Source organism: Sciurus carolinensis, chromosome 10 (genome assembly GCF_902686445.1).
Source record: "Sciurus carolinensis chromosome 10, mSciCar1.2, whole genome shotgun sequence".
NCBI lineage: Eukaryota > Metazoa > Chordata > Mammalia > Rodentia > Sciuridae > Sciurus > Sciurus carolinensis.
The window spans coordinates 38,723,059-38,745,821 of NC_062222.1; the positions used below are offsets into that span (position 1 = coordinate 38,723,059).

The 22,763-nt window shown below is 36.6% G+C and overlaps 1 protein-coding gene across 5 annotated transcripts in view; it reads right to left on the reverse strand.

Moving 5' to 3' along the window:
- The window catches only part of LOC124994817 (bifunctional heparan sulfate N-deacetylase/N-sulfotransferase 3), a 198,852-nt gene extending 179,177 nt beyond the window's left edge, over window positions 1-19,675 (reverse strand). For 2 of the 5 annotated variants that reach the window (XR_007110553.1, XM_047567074.1), the window contains exons 1-2: window positions 19,384-19,675; window positions 6,478-7,614 (exon numbers count right to left, since the gene is read on the reverse strand). Coding sequence is in view for 4 of the 5 variants with exons in the window: in XM_047567074.1 (XP_047423030.1) it covers window positions 6,478-7,458 (981 nt within the window). In the remaining variant the exon portion in view is untranslated. Of the gene's footprint in view, window positions 1-6,477; window positions 7,615-18,716; window positions 18,842-19,383 lie in introns of those variants that run through there. The other 3 variants (XM_047567077.1, XM_047567076.1, XM_047567075.1) reach the window with 3 other exon arrangements.
- Window positions 19,676-22,763: the final 3,088 nt, after the last annotated feature.

Below are 22,763 nucleotides of genomic sequence, written 5' to 3' on the forward strand. Positions count from 1 at the left end.
GAACTGGCCCGCTAGTGAGAGCCTTTCTGACCAGAACAAGCTCCGAGTCCCGGAGCCAGTGCAGCTCAGCGTACTCTGGCACGCAAGCAGATTCAGGGTCCAGACAGGGCAGCCAGAGACTTCCCCAAGTAGTCTGGACCCCTGCGGTGGGAGGTGCCGTTCAAGGCTAGCTTCTCGGAGCTGACCGCCCAGTGAGAGACTTTCTACATAGAACCAGCCACAAGCCCCCGAACCAATGGAGAGCCTCAATCTGCAAACAGCCTCTGGGATCAGGGCAGGGCAGCCAGAGACCTCTTCAGGCGGCTCTGCCCACTCCGGCTGCAGGCTCTCTTCTCGGGGCGATCCAAGATGGCGGCCTAGAGGGAGACTGCACCCCCTGTCGCTCCAGAACCCAGGAGTTAAGAAGGGGAGGCATTGAGAGACTCGGACTGAAATAGAGCCACGGGTGAGTCTGCCCACTGGGTAAAGCTCGGCCCGGGTGGCAGGCCCAGATAGAGGTGGCTTATTGGAGCCGGGCAGGGCAGCTAGAGTCTTCCCAAGGTAGCCTTCCACACTCCGGCAGTGAGCTCCTCCCACACGGCCAGCTGCACGGTGCAGGCCCACAGTGAGAGCATTTCAGCACAGAGCCAGTTCCAAATCGTGGAACCAGTAGGGGGCTAGGGGCAGTTTTCTTCGGATACGCTGCTTTATCAGATTCCTCCAAGACATCAGGCTACTGAAGGCTGGGAGGTGATACACTGGAAATCTACCGGGACACTATAAGCCAATAGCGGAAAACTGCAATATCTCAGGGTCCCACTGACAACTGACCAATATGAGAAAACAAGGGAAGAAAATGTCCCAAACAAACCTAGATACTACATCAATAAAACCCAATGACAGCACAGCAGAAGAAATGTCAGAAAGGGAGTTCAGAATGTACGTAATTAAAACGATTAGGGAAGCTAATGAGGAGATGAAAGAGCAAATGCAGGCATTGAAGGAGGAGATGAAAGAGCAAATGCAGGCATTAAATGATCGCACCAATCAACAGTTAAAAGAGCAAATACGGGAAGCAAGAGATCATTTCAATAAAGAGTTAGAGATACTGAAAAAAAAAACAAACTGAAATACTTGAAATGAAGGAAACAATAAACCAAGTTAAAAACTCCATAGAAAGCATAACCAATAGAATGGAGCACCTGGAAGACAGAACCTCAGACATTGAAGACAAATTATTTAATCTTGAAAGCAAAGTTGGCCAAACAGAAAAGATGGTAAGAAATCATGAACAGAATCTACAAGAATTGTGGGATATCATGAAAAGGCCAAATTTGAGAATTATTGGGATTGAGGAAGGCTTAGAGAAACAAACCAAAGGAATGAACAATCTATTCAATGAAATAATATCAGAAAATTTCCCAAATCTGAAGAATGAAATGGAAAACCAAATACAAGAGGCTTATAGAACTCCAAACATACAAAATTACAACAGACCCACACCAAGGCACATTATTATGAAATACCTAACATACAAAATAAAGACAGAATTTTAAAGGCCGCGAGAGAAAAGAATCAAATTACATTCAGAGGGAAACCAATAAGAATATCAGCAGATTTTTCAATCCAGACCCTAAAAGCCAGAAGGGCCTGGAACAACATTTACCAAGCCCTGAAAGAAAACGGATGCCAACCAAGAATCTTATACCCAGCAAAACTTACCTTCAAATTTGACGATGAAATAAGATCCTTCCATGATAAACAAAAGCTAAAGGAATTTACAAAAGAAAGCCAGCATTACAGAACATTCTCAGCAAAATATTCCATGAGGAAGAGATGAAAAACAACGATGCAAATCAGCAACAGGAGGCGCTAGCCTAAAGGAATAGCCAAATAAAGGAGAAACCAAATCATGTCAAAAACAAATATGAGTCAATTGACTGGGAATACAAATCATATCACAATAATAACCCTGAATGTTAATGGCCTGAATTCATCAATCAAAAGACACAGACTGGCAGATTGGATTAAAAAGAAAAATCCAACAATATGCTGCCTGCAAGAGACTCATCTCATAGAAAGAGACACCCATAGACTAAAGGTGAAAGGATGGGGAAAAACATACCATGCACACGGACACAGCAAAAAAGCTGGAGTATCCATCCTCATCTCAGATAATGTGGACTTCAAACCAAAACTAGTCAGAAGGGATAAAGAAGGACATTACGTGCTGCTTAAGGGAAGCATAAATCAGCAAGACTTAACAATCATAAATATCTATGCCCCAAACATTGGCTCATCCACGTACGTCAAACAAATCCTTCTCAATTCCAGAAATCAAATAGACCACAACACAATCATACTAGGCGATTTTAACACACCTCTCTCACCACTGAATAGATCGTCCAAACAAAAATTGAATAAAGAAACTATAGATCTCAACAACACAATCAGCAATTTAGACTTAACAGACATATATAGAATATACCATCCAACAAAGAACGAATACACTTTCTTCTCAGCAGCACATGGATCCTTCTCTAAAATAGACCATATTTTATGCCACAAAGCTACTGTTAGCAAATACAAGAAGATAGAGATACTACCTTGTACTCTATCAGATCATAATGGATTGAAATTAGAAATAAATGACAGAATAAAAAACAGAAACTTCTCCAATACTTGGAGACTAAATAATGCACTATTATATGATGAATGGATAACAGAAGACATCAGGAGGGAAATAAAAAAATTCTTAGAAGTAAACGAGAACAAAGACACATCATATCAAAATCTCTGGGACACTATGAAAGCAGTACTTAGAGGAAGATTTATTTCATGGGGTGCATTCAAAAAAAGAAGTAGAAATCAACAAATAAACGACTTAACACTACAGCTCAAAGCACTAGAAAAAGAAGAGCAGACCAATACCAAAAGTAGTAGAAGACAGGAAATAGTTAAAATCAGAGCCGAAATCAACGAAATCGAAACAAAAGAAACAATTGGAAAAATTAACAAAATAAATAGTTGGTTCTTTGAAAAAATAAATAAAATTGATAAACCCTTAGCCACACAAACAAAGAGAAAGAGGGAGAAAACTCAAATTACTAAAATTCGGAATGAACAAGGAAACATCACAACAGACACGAGTGAAATACAAAACATAATTAGAAGCTATTTCGAAAATCTATACTCCAACAAAACAGAAAACCTCAAAGACATCAACAAATTTCTAGAGACATATGAATTACCTAAACTGAACGAGGAGGACATACACAACCTAAATAAACCAATTTCAAGCAATGAAATAGAAGAGGTCATCAAAAGCCTACCAACAAAGAAAAGTCCAGGACCAGATGGGTTCTCAGCCGAGTTCTACAAAACCTTTAAAGAAGAGCTCATTCCAATACTCCTCAAACTATTCCATGAAATAGAAGAGGAGGGAACCCTCCCAAACTCGTTCTATGAAGCCAATATCACCCTGATACCTAAACCAGACAGAGACACATCGAGGAAAGAAAATTTCAGACCAATATCCTTAATGAACATCGACGCAAAAATTCTCAACAAAATTTTAGCAAATCGCATACAAAAATATATTAAAAAGATAGTGCACCACGATCAAGTGGGTTTTATCCCAGGGATGCAAGGTTGGTTCAACATTCGGAAATCAATAAATGTCATTCACCATATCAACAGACTTAAAGTTAAGAATCACATGATTATTTCAATAGATGCAGAAAAAGCATTCAATAAAATACAGCATCCCTTCATGTTCAAAACACTAGAAAAAATTGGGGTAGTGGGAACATTCCTAAACATTATAAAGGCAATCTACGCTAAGCCCATGGCTAATATCATTCTAAATGGTGAAAAACTGAAAGCGTTCCCCCTAAAAACTGGAACAAGGCAGGGATGCCCTCTTTCACCACTTCTATTCAACATCGTCCTTGAGACTCTAGCCAGAGCAATCAGACAAACCAAAGAAATTAAAGGGATACGAATAGGAAAAGAAGAACTCAAATTATCCCTGTTCGCTGATGACATGATTATATATTTAGAGGAACCTGGAAATTCCACCAGAAAACTTTTAGAACTCATAAGTGAATTCAGTAAAGTAGCAGGTTACAAGATCAATGCTCATAAATCCAATGCATTTTTATACATAAGTGATGAATCTTCAGAAAGAGAAGTTAGGAAAACTACCCCATTCACAATAGCATCGAAAAAAATAAAATACTTGGGAATCAATCTCACAAAAGAGGTGAAAGACCTCTACAATGAGAACTACAGAACACTAAAGAAAGAAATTAAAGAACACCTTAGAAGATGGAAAGATCTCCCATGTTCCTGGATAGGCAGAATTAATATCGTCAAAATGGCTATACTACCAAAAGTGCTATACAGATTCAATGCAATTCCAATTAAAATCCCAATGATGTACCTTACAGAAATAGAGCAAGCAATTATGAAATTCATCTGGAAGAATAAAAAACCCAGAATAGCTTAAAGCAATCCTCAGCAGAAAGAGCGAAGCAATACTGCGAAAGGGGGTATCGCAATACCAGATCTTCAACTCTACTACAAAGCAATAGTAACAAAAACAGCATGGTATTGGTACCAAAATAGACAGGTAGATCAATGGTACAGAATAGAGAACATGGACACAAACCCAAATAAATACCATTTTCTCATACTAGACAAAGTGGCCAAAAATATGCAATGGAGAAAAGATAGCCTCTTCAACAAATGGTGCTGGGAAAACTGGAAAACCATATGCAACAGAATGAAATTAAACCCCTATCTCTCACCCTGCACAAAACTCAACTCAAAATGGATCAAAGACCTCGGAATCAGACCAGAGACCCTGCATCTTATAGAAGAAAAAGTAAGTCCAAATCTTCAACGTGTCGGCCTAGGATCAGACTTCCTTAACAGGACTCCCATTGCACAAGAAATAAAAGCAAGAATCAATAACTGGGATAGATTCAAACTAAAAAGCTTTCTCTCAGCAAAGGAAACTATCAGTAATGTGAAGAGAGAGCCTACAGAGTGGGAGAATATCTTTGCCAACCATACCTCAGATAGAGCGCTAATTTCCAGAATCTATAAAGAACTCAAAAAACTCTACAGGAAGAATACAAATAATCCAATCAACAAATGGGCTAAGGAAATGATCAGACACTTCACAGAAGAAGATGTACAAGTAATCAACAGATATATGAAAAAATGTTCAACATCCCTAGTAATAAGGGAAATGCAAATCAAAACTACCCTAAGATTCCATCTCACCCCAATTAGAATGGCGATTATCAAGAATACAAGCAACAATAGGTGTTGGCGAGGATGTGGTGAAAAAGGAACACTCATACATTGCTGGTGGGGTTGCAAATTAGTGCAGCCACTCTGGAAAGCAGTGTGGAGATTCCTCAGAAAGCTTGGAATGGAAACACCATTTGACCCAGCTATCCCACTCCTTGGTCTATACCCAAAGGACTTAAAATCAGCATACTACAGAGATACATCCACATCAATGTTCATTGCTGCTCAATTCACCATAGCCAGATTGTGGAACCAATGTAGATGCCCTTCAGTTGATGAATGGATAAAGAAACTGTGGCATATTTATACAATGGAATATTACTCCGCAATGAAGAATGATAAAATTATGGCATTTGTAGGCAAATGGTCGAAATTGGAGAATATCATGCTAAGTGAGATAAGCCAATCTCAAAAAACTAAAGGACGAATGATCTCGCTGATAAGCGGATGAGGACATATAATGGGGGTGGGAGGGGTTAGCATTAGGTTTAGGGTTAGGTTTAGAGTTAGGCTAAGGAGAGCGGTAAGAATGAAGGAAAGAAGGACTGTATAAAGGGAAAAGGGTGGGAGGGGTAGGGGGGAAGGGAAAAAAAATAAACATCATTACCCTATGTAAACATAAAAAAATTAATAAAAAAAAAAAATCAAGTTACATCCTTATGTTTGTTCATACAATAAATATGTTATATACTTGTACCTCCCCATATTTTTCAGTTTCAAAAAACATATTAAGAGAAAATGACTTATATATTTGACTTTCAAAAATATTGAACTTGATATTTAAGAGATCTGCAAAACAAATTCACTTTAATGTCACATTTAAATGCACTGGGTTGCAAATTAGGCAGTTTTCCAAGGTGGATAATTTCTAGTAAGCAACTAAACAAAATCATTTCTACGCTGTAATTACAAATAGATATGGAAAACCATTTCAGGATCCTGCAATATTCAATCTTTTAGTTCAACTTTTATTTTTCTTGATTTAAAGGGAAATATACTATCTACTTAGGTGATACAAGGTAAGAGACACGGTAGCCAATTATAGATGCCCGTCCCAGACTTTTCCAATAAAATATTAGTCCTGTGTCCTAGAAAATTCCTTAGTTCTAGTTCAAACCAGGACAGTTGTTAATGCTCTTGAGATATGAAATAAACTTTCAGATAATAGAGCCTTACCTTAACATCGTTGGTGTTCATTCTGGTTCCCTCCTTTCCCACAAATATATCATCAATGTCAACGAGAATATACCTGTCCAAAGACAGTGCCAGCTTCTTCCCTGACAAGAAGGAGATGGCATCTATGAAGATGAGCTTGTGCAGCCAAAAGTTCAAGTTGTTGCCAAAAAGAACTCTCTGAATTCCATCATGAACCCCCAAGTCATGTATGATAGTGGCAAAAAAAGCACCTTTAGAAATGGGAGGAGAAAGATTTTCTGGGGTCTTTACTTTAGCAAATATTACTGGTTGGTAGGCTGAGTGATTAATTTGAAAAACAGTCCAGTCAGTTCCAGGTAAAGAACCCTTTTCAAGCTTAGATGATTTGGTCACACGAAGCAATGGAGAATGAGGATTAATACAACAATCTTTCACTGCAAGGTTTCCATATATAGAAAATGGGAAACCTTTTAACTGAAAGCTCTGAAGACTCTTCTCACTAGTTCTATGGAATCCAATGACACCCACACCATACTCTACACAGTATTTATCTAAAAGGCTTCGATTCCAAGAGTCCATATTTATGTATTTTAAAATATTCTCATAAATAATGAGAACATATTTGCCTTTAGTTTTATCTGTAAGTGCTGGGAGATCTCCTTTTCCAGCAGCAATTTCTATGTGATATTGGAATCTACTTGATTCGAGAATCATAATGATGTCTTGACCAAGGGATGAGTATTGGCTCTCCACAAACACAAGGACTATGGGATCTGTCCTTGAGGCATCAAAAAGCTTCATTGTCTTCACTTCTGTAAGCCTATACGGGAGGTGTTGGAGGTCACTGCAGTCCACTTCTGAAGTCACTTCAGAGAGTTCATTTTCCTGTTTGTAGCCGCTGTACAGGTAGTAAGCAGAAATAATAATGCTCACCATACAGAAAGTGGCAAGCAAAATAACTGTCCTTTGAAAGTGTCTGTGAAGCTTCATGATAAAACTCATGCTGTATAGATTTTCCTTGACTATTCCAACAGAAGCACCATTTAAAAAGTAAAATAAAAGATGGTGTTACAGCTCTTTTCCCAGTCTCAGTCAATAGTTTATGTCACCATTGCAGCACATTTGTATTGCTTGATTAGGACTTACAGGAAATACAGTCTGAAAACAGAATAAAACAGAATAGAATACAAAACATTCAGTCCACAGTATGAAAATGAGCAAATTTTTATATAGTTTAGTGGCAGACTAAGAAGCAAGTGAACTGCTATAGAAGTCAGAAAACCTCCCATTCCTTCTCCCAGATCTGGATGAGGACAAGGGAGATATGGAATGAGGAAAAGGGTACCAGTGACCTCAGGGTCACTATCCCTAATACAGAAAAACACTGGTCTTTGAGTCACACTCTGGAGATAATACAGCCCTAACACCATAGAAAGTTTACCTGAACCATATGTTGCCAATTCCTATCATCCAGATGCACACCATATATTGCATATTCAAGTTATTTATGTTTAATTACACACACTAAAAGTTCACAAATTCTAGACATGTCTCATTAGGTGGCACAATTAAAGCAATAGTCTTTTGTTTCTAAAATGTTAATATAAAGAATTTTATCATTCAGTATACATTTCAAATTAATCAGAAAAACAACCCTAAAATAGTTGCTTTCATTAGACTAACCCTTTCAAAATACAGATATTGTCCCACAACCCAACTGATAATTTTAGAACCATATATTAACATAAGTAGGTTTTTGTGAACAGAAAATTACGTATAAGATGAATGTGAGGAGTGAAACACTTCCTAGGGTCATTTAGCTCTGGTGTATCCTAGTGTGCACTGTGGAGAGGTTGGTAATCACATACTGGAGCATATGTACCTACACATCCATTTTCTCTATCATTCTGTTTCTACTTTGGGGGAAAAAATCTCCACAATTAAATGAAAAATGACTATAAAAGTGGTTTATTAACAATGAAAACAACTGAGATGTCATCAAACACCTTATTATGCAATAATTTCAAATCCATTTCAAATTTTAGTAACCTCTGACAATTTAGCAACTGAAAATAATTAGAAGCATGGACACATCTTAGACTTCGAGGGAGTCTTATGCAAGGAAATATCATGTAACATAAAAAAATTAAGAAAAGTCTCACCATTGTGCATAAGACAGGCTAACAGCAAACACTGGGGGAAAACACTGTTTGATATTTGCCATAAGTTTAGGATTCACTGTACTTAATTCACTGCTTCTTAATTGCCATTTTGTCACCAATATCTTCCAAATAAATTAATGAGGTTAAAATAAAAAATCACCAATATCTCTAGAATTTAAAATTCTGTAATATTCTGTGAAAAAAGCAGTGAACAGTATTTTAAATGATATATGTTTATCTTTATGAATAATATAAATATTCTGAAATATAACAACAGAATATTCCTGATATTTGTCTTGTAAATTTATATTATTGCTTATTATTTAGGGTATCTATGTCATTCATTCAAATATTTATAGAGTATCTTTTTGTTTAAATGCACATGTTCAGCATAATGAATTTCTTTGAAATGTTCTAAATTTTAAATCAGAGACAGTGACTAAAATCAAAATATTTGGGTTGTGTATAATAGGCAAGTAACTAAGATGGAATAATAAGAGAGAGAGAATATACTAAGTGGGGAAGTTTGTAAAATGCCATAGGGAGATAGCATCTGGGCAAAACCTTGAAAGAGTAATTTGAATAAACACTAGAGATATTGGGGATGTTACAGAGGCAGAAGTGAGCATAATATTGGGTGAAGGACCTGAATGAAAAGTAGAAGGTACAAGTAAGGAATACTTAAAAAATAAATTTTACCCAGTTTATGAAGAGGTTTGATACAAAGAACTTCATAGGTAGGAAAGCTCACAGGAAGACATTACACTTCCCTGATTAGGGAACAAACATAGTAACAGGAACATTTTTCAGGAATTAGAATTAATCAGCAACATGGAGGATGTCACAATAAAGGTCCAATGTAGGCTCATTCCTCACCATGTAATCATGAAATGTTAATGATCATTGGAAAGAGAATGTGGGGAAGTGATAAGTCTGAGGGACACTTCAGCTTTTGCTGAAGAGTACTTGGTATGCCACGTGAGGTTAGCACGCAGCATGACTGCTATGGAAAATGCCATCAAGTGATTTGACATGCTTTAAAATAAAGGTACTATAAAGGATAACACTGTACTCTTTTAAACAAGCTTAGTATAGGTCTATGTGTAACCTATGCAAATGAAAACATTACCTGAACAATGAAGAGTTTTCATTGTAACTATAGTCATTTCATTTTGATAAATAATTACACTTCTGAGTTGGTTACATGTTTATGAATATGATATTCTAAGGTTTAATGGCAGTATACAAAAATCTCACATCTTTCCCTGAATACTTCTCAATTTCAACTGTGAAATGTTTTTGACTGGATATGAAATGTATTGCTCCCTTTTGCAATTCATACAGCATTTCCCAGTTTGTTTGCTTTGTCAGAAGCAAAAGATATGTAATCATATTGTTCTTATCTGTGATGAGGGAGAGTGGTGAGGAGTATTTCCACTCACTATTTAGAACTGATATAAGGAACCATCAAAGTTATATTTTCTGTTAACATGTATAAAAAGTTAAAGGACGTTTCTTTTCCATTCAACTTTTCAACTTTTTTCTGATGCCAAAGGGAATTCCACTGTATGTCCCTGAGGGTAGGACTTGGTCTAACAAATTTAAATAGATACATTAAGTTTCCCCTATTTTCTGAAAACTATTTTTATCTGCAATTTCACTTGGTAATGGCCAACTTTAGTCTCTGGTGTGGACTCTCAAAATGTATTGTTTATATTCATCCAGAAATAATTGTTTCATCTTTTCTCCTATGTTAGTATTCATTCTGAAAACCCCAGGATGGACTTCTGCAGTGGATGTCATTGTAGCAGCAGGCAGAGGCAAAGACCCTACTTTACTCTGAGGGGAGACATCAGTAAGGCAGGTATTAAGGTAGACAATTAAGTTTCTCCACACAGTTTCTCCCTATGAAAAAATTTCTGGCCTTTTAAACTTGGTAAGACCCAATAGGTACACAAGGTGATTGTGCAAAGTATCTCTCCTTTGTACTTATTGCAGTAATTACAATTAAAATTTTGTTAAAGTCATTGTTTGTTTGTTCCAGGCACAGAGTAAGAACCCCAAGACTATTAATGGAATTTATTGAATATAATGGCATGTTATGTCTATCGGTTAATTTGATACTTCTACTTTATTCTAATGACATAACTTTTACTTTTAGACATTACTATAAATATAATTATTGTTACTCAAAAATTTGACAGACAGCATCTGCTTTATTGTATAAATATAAATTATAGTAGCCCAACATGTGATAAATCTAATACAATATCTATAAACCTTTGGCCACTAAAGATACCTATCAATTAATCATTCCATAATCAGTCACTAAGTATTTATTGAAAAACTTCTTTGAGATCAGTGCTGTACTCAGTTTCAGGGTACCACATGAGGAATATTAAGAATGAATCTTGCCTCTATAAAAACGGACTCTATTGAGGGAAATGAGCCTTGCAAACCAACAACCAACATTATGCTGCACATAATAAACTGTGACTTATGCTGTAAGACTATGTTACAGGTTTCAGAAGAAAGAGTGTGTGTGTGTGTGTGTGTGAGAGAAAAAGAGAGAGAGAGAGAGAGAGAGAGAGAGAGAGAGAGGGCGAGAGAGAGAGAGAGAGAGAGAGAGAGAGGGAGAGAGAGAGGGAAAGGGAGAGAGAGAGAGGGAGATATTAGTAAAGTTTAGGAAAATCGGTGGCAGTTTCTAATGGTGCCTAAGAAGACATTGCATGGTGGGTAAGGCCTGGATATGAGGATGGGAAAAACACAGCATGCAAAAAAACAAACAAAAACCAATCGGCCATAGTGAAGAATTAAAATGGTTACAGTGAATTTGCCTGAGTGAGAATAAACTATGGGGCATGAGTTAGAATGAAATCAAATATAACATTTGATTAAAAGAATGTTGCAGATTAATGAATGCCCTGGTAATAACTGTGAAGTACAAGAATATTGACATGGAAATAGCATTAAAAATATTTAAACAGAGAGAAACAACAAAAATAGTGTTCACAGATGATTAGTGTAGCAGTGACATCCAGAATGGACAAAAAGTAGAAATGTGAACACAGTGTACGCTACAAAGTGAAGAAGTAGAGTCAAGATAGTCCTAGTCAAGGGGCTACAGTAGCAATCCCTGTGAGAGTTGGTATAAGTCCAAACTAAAGTAGTCCTCAAGATGAACAGAAATGAAGAGATACTTGGGAGGAAAAAAGAAATTATAGTGGAGAAGATGGCAGGCTTGTATTACAAAATAAAGTTGCCAGTCTTAGAGACAGAAGCTCAGATGAAAATTAGTTTGTGATATACGTTTCAGATTCAGGCAGGTGAAGTAACTAAATGATATACGATCAGAAAGCAACACCACAATGTTTAATGAACTAATCGAATATAGACAAATTCAAGCAGATCACTTACACTGATAGGTCACTGACAAATCTCTATGTGCTATGCAAATCCAGTTCCTCAGGAAAGCCTTTCCTGACCATATTCACTCACTCTACCACTGCCTTTACCCTCAGTGGAGTCTTTATCACAAATCTTGCTAAACAGTATAAGTTTAATGTCCCTCTTCCTTGTTAAACTCAAATTGCCAAAGCTCCTATTATTTCCGTTAATTTTTCAAATAAGAAACTGTATAAAAGCATCTTTAAAAACTAAAACAAGATCAAGAGGTAAACACTTCAGTATAGTGATGATTGTGTTCTGGCAGTGTCCTCACAAAAAATACAAGTAAAATTACAGACCTTTGCTTGATCAGGAGGTTTCTTTGAGTAACTTAAGAACAAGCACACTGGCCTGCATGTCAGAGTTTCCATGATTGAAACTGCCTTGATCATCAGTACAGGACAGATGACTATGGTTGAATTCCTCTCCCTATACAAATTATGATAAGAAGAATATGCTGAATGACCAGGAAACTACATATTGTTGATTAGAAAATCAACAAACCACTGTTTATTCAAGAGTAGATGCTCTTAAATAAACACAGGTACAGAAAAGTCTGGAGCAGTTATAAACATCACCACTTAATCAGAATTTCCTCTAAGGCATACTGAAGGAAATAACATCAAGACAGGAAGTAGAATAATAAAAACAGCCTCATTAACAACCTTAATACAATCTTTATATGTGAAAACAGTATGTTAGATCCTTTAGAGACTTGCCTAAGATGTCACAACTAGTAGAGGTGGAATTGAAATTTGAACTCTGACAGCCTGCATCAAAGATAGCATACACTTGGGAAGACAACTGCCACATCCCACTCCCTTCCCATGTTTAGTTATATATAAGAAAAGGATATTGGGCAGTTATTACCTTTAGGTCCTGAAGAATCCTCCAAGGCATACTATGGTAGCTAAAGGGCTTTAATGAATATTATTAAATAAACTTAAAATGTCTTAGAAAAGAGCCTGCCATAAAATGAACAGTCAAAATTTATTGTTATTATGGTGATTATCTTAGAAATAACGACAGAGAAATATCCTGAAAATGGTCAGTGAAAGTGCACTAAGGGTTTATAAAAGGCAGTTATAAGCATTTTCATATAAGTAGAATTACAGGAACCACCGAATCCATTCTTGATCCAGAGATCTAAATTCAGATGGGTCTCTGAGCAACAGAGGAGGTTTAGTCATAGGTATAACCAGCAACATATCCTGGGGCTTCTTATTCCTCATTGGTTTCTCAGAGAAGTCACACACTCCCTGGTTTTCATTACCATCTACTCTTCAATAAGTTCCACATTTTGTTACTCAGGACTCCTCCATCAAAGCTCTAGGACTTCAACTGAACTAACAACCTGATAAAGCAGCAATGGCGAATCACATTGTGTTTTTTGTTATTAAACACTGGCACTGTTGAGCTTCACTGAAATCATGTAAGAAATTCAACCTATCCACAATTGAATTTATGATTTTTCCTTCTCAAATCACCATTTTCTCTCCACAATCATCTGATGTCATTCTTGACACCTTATTTTAATTCAACCCTAACTTAAATAAGCCTAAGACTTCTCACTTCCATTTTCCCAAAACTCACTGGATCCAGTGCACTTCCATTATTTTGCAAGCAACATTACTCACTTGATCTACTACAACTAATCTTACCACAAATATACTTGGATCCCTCTAACTTTTTTCAGTGGGGCATTAAAATCCAAATTTCTATGCACGCTCATGAGACCCTAGATGATAGTCTTCCCACTTTTACCCCTCAGACCAGAGTAGATGGCATGCTCCTCTTGCACATTCCAGGCAAGTAGGTCTTTCAGTTCCTTAAAAAGGTCCAATCTCTTTCCTATATCAGTGCTTCTCATCTGTTGTCATGTTTGTCTGAAAATAATTTACTCTGTTTCTTCATCTGATTTCATCCTGTAAATTCTATGGTTCCAGGGTCCTTGCTTCACCAGTCTTCCTCGTTCCCCTAGACCTGTAAAACCTCCCTGTTAAACACTTACACCACCTCTACCTCTGTAGCATATTTCACCAACATGTGATAATTTGCATAATCTTTATCCATAAATGGGAGCATCTGTAAATACTTTATTCTTAATGTGTAACACAGTGCTTATTGTTAGAATGTATTATCTTTGAATATTTGTAGAATGAGTAAAGCAAAGGCCTTCACTAAATTTTATAAATAGCAGTTGCATTCACAAACTAGGGCAATATTCCAGTCAAACCATCCTCCATGAATCTGAACCTCCATCAGTCATATTGGCCTCAAACAGTCAGAACAATAATATAAACATTGTGAATAGCATTGACCATCTTGACCAGAGTCATAAATCAGGCACATCCTGGATGTGCCTTTCACTGAATCTTACTCAAATATCTGTTTTTCTCATTCTTAGATTTTTCAGAATTCAGTGTGACTGGTGTTGCTTTGCAATGTAACTGTTTTTAAAACATTCCACCAATAAAATACTAGCCAATATTTAATAATTTACCATTAATAAAAGGCAGAGGTAACATTTTTTTTTCTTGGAATCACAGGATATATTCCATATATATAGTGAAGAGCTGAATATATACAAACACACAATTTGTAAAGTATTGCATTAGCCATAAGAGGAATTACCTACTTGTCAATGTAACCTATCTTTTCTCTTTCACTAACATCCACCATCATCCCAGAGTAAAAATCAATTTCTAAATGAAATAGAATCATGTTAAAGTTGGCAGTACAAGAAATGTGAAAAAAGATTACCATCTGGAAAATGAGTATTAATAACTAAAGAACTTCAGGTTCTAACATAAAAAAAAGATATTTAAAAGACCTCAACATAATTCCTCAAAATTAGCAATATTTTATAGCATTGAAAAATATATTTGGAGACTTCAAATGCATTACATGAATTTGCTAAAAGTAATTTAGTAATATTAAAAACTGACAAATAACATGCTTTTCTTTGGGAAAGACTGTGTGAAATTGTGTCATGTTAAATGAACCCTGTGGTAGGCAAGAAAGAAGCTGATTTGTGTGGAATAAAACCAAAAATACACTGTCCTTAAAACTGGGAATTTTAAAAAATGGATGGGAGAAAAGCTACACGTGGGGGCATTAACTTTGTTAGGTACATTAAATAGAAAATGATTATTGTAATGTTCACTCCCTCTTTGTATTTAGAAATTATAAATAAAATTATACATTTTGTTGACCTCCTGCAGTGTTATGGCATGAGGTGAGGTGAAAGAAGAAAACTCTTCTGCTGCTGTTTGCTGTTTGTTCTGCCTGTATGACATAAGGGGAGAAATGTCTGCCTATTTCCTCTTAGATTGTGCTAGAAAAGGCACACTTAATACCAGGGCAAAGTCAATGCAGTTTTAAGTAACAGAGTGTAAACCAAAGCTCTCACTCATGCTCTGGGCCATAAGATGTAAAGTTTGAGATCAGGCAGATTTCATTAACTAGAGAAAGAAAAAAAATCAATCTTCACAAAGATGATGACACAAAAAAGGGCAGAAAAAAAATAACAGTGGAGAAATTTGATAGGGAGACCTGAGGATTGTAGGTTCTGATTCTATTCCTCTCATTTTATGAGTGCATCAATGAAGAGGTCAGATTTAAAAATTCCTGTTTCTTTGGGCACCTCTTAGAACAAGTGATACTCACACCAGTTGGGGTAACAAGAAAAGAATAAAGAAATAATCAAAACAAGACTATACGTATTTCATTAGTGGAGACCCTACATTTAATTTTCCTGGGCACTGCTTCGTTTCATCACTGGCACAAATGTAAGTGCTTATTAAATACCTCTAGAAGGAATGGATGATTATTTAAAATGCAGGGGTAGAAGTTGCAGAAATGCTCAGAGTGGTTCATGGATTGCCTATAATATATTAAGAAGCATATCAAGCATGAATATTTTAGAGAAAATGTAACATCGTGGCTAAAGGCATGTTTATTTGAAGCCAGACTCAAGTTCGAGTATCAGCTCCACAACTTGCCAGGAATGTAATCTTAGATAGGTAGGTGATCACTCAATGTCTCACTTTTCTCGTTTTTGAAATGGAATACTATTTACTTCAAATAATCTTTGTGAAGACTAGATGAGTTTGTACAATGTAAATATTCTATGAGTGTTAATTTAACGCCCACATCTCTACTAGTAAAAACCTCAAAAAAAGTATTTATCAACAAGTTAAATTTTATATTATTCTATAATGCTTCTTCATATGTATTTGTCCTATTTTCCAGATCAATTTCTATAGTTTTAGACAGGAAACAGAACATGTAAGAGTCTTTGATATATTTATTCTACAGATGAGGAAACCAAGCCCCAAAGCCCACAAGGGGGCTGTCCAAAAACACCATCTCTCATGGCAGAGCCAGACCTAGAATCCATTCTACTTTCATGTTATTTTCAAATACCATAATCAAAAAAAGATTAAAAATTGAAATGTAGGTAAAATGGATGGGCATCATTGACATGATTAAGGATTGTAGAATAGAACTACAATACTTGATATTTAAGCTCTTAGTTAGTGGCAGATATTAAAGAGTTACAGCCATAAATTATTCATAAGAGATTATGTGAAATGATATAAGCATTAATTGTAGTAGGGCTGAACTTTTTTTTTTTAGTAATGTAATTTACATGAAATTTATGAAAATGTTTATAGAGTAACAATAAGGGATAAATCACTTGTGATATCCAGGTACCTAAGGATATAAGTTTTATTAAAACCAGACAAACCAACAGACTCTAAAATCAATTTTTGCTACAATTCTAAGAGAAACTTCAGTAATAAAATAATTTCAAGTGTTGTTCAGACTATTATATTGCAGGCTGCTACTTTTGTGGTCTGGTAGCAACCCTTCATTCTCACACATTCTCAGTTCATGCATTTGAGTGTGAATGCTTATCACCACATGGGGTAGTAAAGTTCTACTGCTTTTCCCCATTGTCTAACTATTAAGCTATTAGAATTTCAAGACATTCGTGTAGTTGAGAATATTGCTTTTATTCTCAATTCTACTTCCCTCTTTTTATAGTGCATAAAAATCACAAAGTATTCACTTAAGTATAGTTTTCTTTGGATATACCTTGTACCTCAACAAATGCACACTGAAGTTTAGAAGCTGGCCCTAATCAGCAAAAGCAGCTAAGACGACCAGTTTTCAAGAAAGTCATCTAATCAGACTCTCAGAGCTAAAAGAAAAAATTATCACCTCATTAGAATTTCAAAATTTTGAAACAAGTCAACCATTTAATATTTAGATTATGACTCACAGTAACTTTTTCATCACAATGTATAATCCAGAAAAAAACTCAAATATTTTGTTATCTCTTCTTTTTCTCAATAGATATTTCAGTTATACCAAAATTTAATATTTGTTGTAAACTTTGGAAATAAACACTTTTGCTCAACAATATTTATTAGAAGAGAAAGTACACTATAACTCAACCAAACTATAACAAATCTCTTCAGAAATAGATAAAAGTTTTGTTATCACAAACATTTTAGTAACCTGGAAAACCTTCATTCTGAAGACTATGAAGAAAAATATTAACTCCTGTAACCAGTTCACATTTGTCACTTACACAAGACACAGGCCTTCTGGTTTACAATCAAGATCATAAAGAAAACAATAACCATATTGCAGAAATGGTAGATACTGGGTTAACTAGAGAAAAAGAAAATAAAAGACCTCTGCTAAGGCAATCTTTTACTATGTTCAGCACTTATTTTTAAAAGGTCTCTTTCAAATATATTTTTGAAATTTCCTTCTCAAATACAAAATTGATAAGAAACTATGGGTGAAGCAAAAGGGAAAAAAAATCCCTTCAGCTGAATATCAGTTTTCCTTTCATCTTTCTGCTTTCTTTTGTTGAGTAATATTGTTCAATACTTGATAACATGATATTTTCTAAGAGTGAAAGAAAAAAAATAGGTTTGAGATCAGCTTCACACAACTTATTATTTTATTTCTATCTTAACAAAATATTAGAAATGTAGCTATTTATATTGCTTTGAATGATTTTACTCAAAAGTCTTTCAGATTGTATATGTTGCTATATCCTAATATGTTTATAAAAATACACATAAATTTTTAACTTTAAATACTTTGAGGCTTAAACTGTGCCCAGATATAAGAAAAACTATGTGGGTGAACCCCTTAAAAAATATATTTGAATTGTTCCCCACCCCCTCCCCCAACTGGCCATATTAAATAGGAGATATACCTATTTTCTTTAATTTACAATTCTTAGGGTTACTCATTCTTTCCAGCTACACGTAATTTTTTAATCATATAATCATAAAATGGTTATAAAATAAACTGCATCAAATACAAAGCTTTGTTGAGGATCATTATTGTATAGATAAGCAAGTAGCTATAGTTTAAATCTTTGATATTACTTACAAAATTCTACCACGACAAAAGATGTCATCTGTTTAACTAATGTACTGTAGGACAATTTTAAATTGTTGGCTAACTTAATCAAAATGTTCCACTTGTTAAAGAATAAAATGAGGCACTTGTTTAATCCTGAAATTCTTGATTAAGTGAAAACAAAGTTATCTCATACTAAAATCCCTACATTTATGAATAAGTCATTAATATGTAGTGTAAGTAAACAGATATCCTTACCTGGAATTAAAATCCAAACAGTTCAAAATGTTGGAGAAAGTTTCAATAGATAGAAAAGAAACTGAAACTGCATCTGATACCATCGACTCGGGATTTTTTGCTTTACAAGTGGCAGCAATACCAGTCCTGGCCCAGTACCCTTGTGTTATGTAATAGCTTATTAATATTAGCCATCAAACTGCTACCAAGCTGGTAAGGCACTAGAGGGCAAGAGTGTCACATGCAAGACCTATCGTCAAGAGACCCGGCTTTGGTACCACTTCAGCAAGACAGATGCTAACTAAACTGATAAATAACAGGATGTCTGCATGCAACAACGAACTTGCAATGTTCCTCAAAGAATATTTTAAATGTCAATTTTCTGACTAGTGGAAGAGTTAACACGTTAATAAATATACATAAGCAAATAAACACACCATGCAAAACTTTCGGGATTATATTTACAAGCCCACAGTCTCTCAGGAAACTCTTTTTTCATTGTTTAAATAAACTTATTTAAAACAGAAGAGGAAAGACCGATTAACAAAACGAGTGTCAATTTCAAGACACCTTCATTTCAAGCCCCGAGAAACTTGTTCTGATCGCGGTGCCTCCTCTGGAGTACACATTTCAACTCGCCGGGTTCTGTTTCTAGCCCAGGACCTGTCCGGTCATCCATCATGATTACCTCGGGCTGCAGCGATCCGCAGGCATCCTCCTTCCGGGGTCCTCGGCCTCCCGGGCTTCCAGAGGCTGCCCTACGGTCCCGGCGGCGCGGTACTCCAGCCCGGCAGGGACGACTCGCGGGCGGTCCTCCCCTTTGCCCGCCCCGCGTCTCCGCCGACCCAGTCGGTGGGCGATCAGTACGGGCCGCGCCTTTCGGAGAGTGGCTGCCGGGCCAGCCGGGCGGCCGCGCCGGGTCCTCCTGCGCTCGCTAGCCTGCAAACCGTATCCCCGGGACCCGCCTGGCCGCGCCACCGCCGCCGCCGCCGCCCTCACGCTGCCTCCCCGGGCGGGCGCCGCCGCCTCCCCGCTCACAGCCAGCGCGCACCCGCCGGGGAAGGGGCGGAGGCGGGAACCTCGGACGCGAGCAGCCTCCATCCGCGCCACCCACCCACTAGGGTGGCCCCGTTGATCTGGCCGCTGCGGCCTTGTGGAGACCCTGGGGTCCTTCCCTAGGCTTCACGTTCTGAACGCCCCTCCGAAAGGATTGTTGAAAGCTGGGTTGTGCCGCCAAGGAAATGGTTGCGGGTCCCTAAGCGACAGAGGATGGTAGGGTGCACCGGCATGATCCCCTGCCATTGTCACTGGACAGAGCAGCGCGGTGGGCTGCTGCAAGGTTGTATGCTCAGAGTGTCCTGTGTTCAGCTTTCTGAAGGACGCTGTGTATCCCCAGTCCCCGAAGGCAAGTGGAAGGTCAGCAAATGAGATATTTCGGAGACGATATTTTGGATTCAAGTTATGCTCTCCGAAACTATAGTTTGATTAGGAGCCTAAATTGAATGATTGCTTTAAAATCTCATTTGACTCCGCTAACACAACACGTGAGAGTTTTAGTTAGTAGCATCTACTAATGATAATCTGTAGTGGACGTTTGTGATTTTATTTCCCAGTACTCATTCCTCTATAGAAGAATACCCCTGTTATTTTGGAGGATGCAACCACCATCCCACTCCTCAATCCATTTGTTTCAGGTGATATTACTATCTGCTCTGACTTGTTAGGGCAGGGTGACCTACTACTCAGGTCTGACCAGTGGTAGCTACTGGGATTGGCGTGTGACCAAGACTCGGGGATCAAATACAAAAAGGCATCTTTCTGGGGGTAGGTTTTACCGTCTTTGAACAAATAGACTCTTCAGAACTTTGCACAGTGAAGATCTGAGCTTAGACCTTCTGTGCCTCAAAGTGCAGTCAGAAAGTGAAGCCAATGTTCAAGAGAGGCAGACCTGGCAGTTGGAAAAAAGAAAAGCCCAGATGGAGATTGTTTAACCCAGAATTTTGTTATGGCTGAAACAAGTTCTACATCTGGCTATTTTCATACATGAATCAGTAAATTCACATTTGACTTAAACAGGTTGGACTAAATTTTCTATCCAATGGAACTCAAAGAGACCCAAAGGATATAGAAATCAAAGATTTGAGTTGTTTAACTTTTTGAAGGCTTTGAATATGTAGAAGATTCTCAATTACATCACAATATCCTTGAATTAGTTAGAATTTCTTCAAGGCTAGAAAGTTGTATATTTTTCTTGCTCCGTGTATAAAAGAGTATACAAAGTAACTGAAACCATTGCTCCTTCTGGGAACCTACAGAAATGTCAGTAAGGTAGAATTCTTTAGCCCCATGCCATGTATCAGATTGATTTTATTCATTTTAATTTTTAGTTGGAGGCTCCCTTGAGAGTCCTGTATTTATGAGGAATTTTAGGAACCTACTTGGGCTGGGGATTTACTTAAGTGACAGAGCACTTTCCTAGCATGTACAAAGTCCAGAGTTCAATTCCTAGCACCACAAATTTTTTTAAAAAAAGTTAAAAAATAAAAAGAAAACTTTCAATATTTTTACATTTTACATATACTCTAGAGTGACTACTCTATCTTCAGAGCATCAATAACATTCATTATTTTAAGTTGTCTAAAAATTATTGAATACCTACTAAAATGGTTCTGGGAATAGAATATTACAGAAAAAAGAAAAGGAAGGGAAAGATAAAGCAGAAACATTTCTTGTCCTTCAGTTGCTTTTAATGTACTGATTTAAGGGAAAGGAGTTTGGGCTCTTCCACGAGATTTCAGTGAATGGACAAGATTTGTAAGTCCATACATTTCTGAATGTTTCAAAGTGCATAGGTGCATTCACATTTCTTCTTTCTTTTTCTTTCTTTTCTGCAAAAAAAAAAAAAAAAAAAAAAAAAAAAAAAAAACTCTTCTACAGAATAAGACACAATGTATTTATGACTATATTTTGGGAGTTTCTTTTGTTAGGTTGAACTGGAGGCATAATCAAATTTCCCATTGCTTTGGGGAGAGTTGCTGCCTTCACCAGCTTCTGTTACTTTCAACCATCCCTCTGGAAGTATAAACAGCTGATGCCATCTTTTCCCATGATATGGTCAAATCTTAGCTTTATTCCAGAAGTTTCCATCTGTACAAATTGAACATTTAAGCTACAGAAATATAACTGCCTCTAGGTCTCCTTGCAGATATTTCTTATGAAAAATAAAAAATAAGCAAAGTTGAATTTGTAATGTAAAAGCCTCATGATAATTTACAAACCACCCACCCAAAATTTAAACCTTAGCAAACTAGATTGGAGCAGTAATTTTCAAACTTTAGTGCACATCAGTATAACCTGCAGGGTTCATTCTGTCATTGGTTGCTGGGCCCCACCCCTCAGTGTTTCTGATTCAGATCCAGGTTGAGGCCTGAGAATTTGCGTTTTACTAAGCATCAGGTTACACAAATGCTGCTTGTCTGAGAACACACATCAAGAAATGTTGGATTAGAGCTTCTTGAGAACACAGAGTATATTTTTGTATATTTTTATTTTTTATTTGTTCTTATTAGTTATACATGTCATTCTATATGACAGTAGAATGTTTTGACATATTATACATATATGAAGTATAACTTTCCATTCTTCGGGATTGTACCTGATGTGGAATTACATTGATCATGTATTCATATATGCATATAGGAAAGTAATGTCCAATTCATTCTATCTTTCCTACTCTCATTCTCCATCCCACCCCCTCATTCTCCTTTGTCTAATCCAAAGTACTTCTATGCCCCCTCATTGTGAGTTAGCATCTGCATATCAGAGAACATTCAGCCTTTTATATATTTTTATAAATCAACATTTATTACTGTAAACTACTTCCCTGTTTTTCTTAATCAAAATAAACAATAAATTCAGTGTTTTAATTGTTTTTGCATAAAATCATTTAAATAAATAAGTAAAAGAAAATTACATTTAAAAATAGAGAGATTTTCACATGGTAAAAACTAGCAAGATAGGGGTAACAGGTGAGTGAAACCTCAAGACTTCTGCAGTTCCTGGTTCATT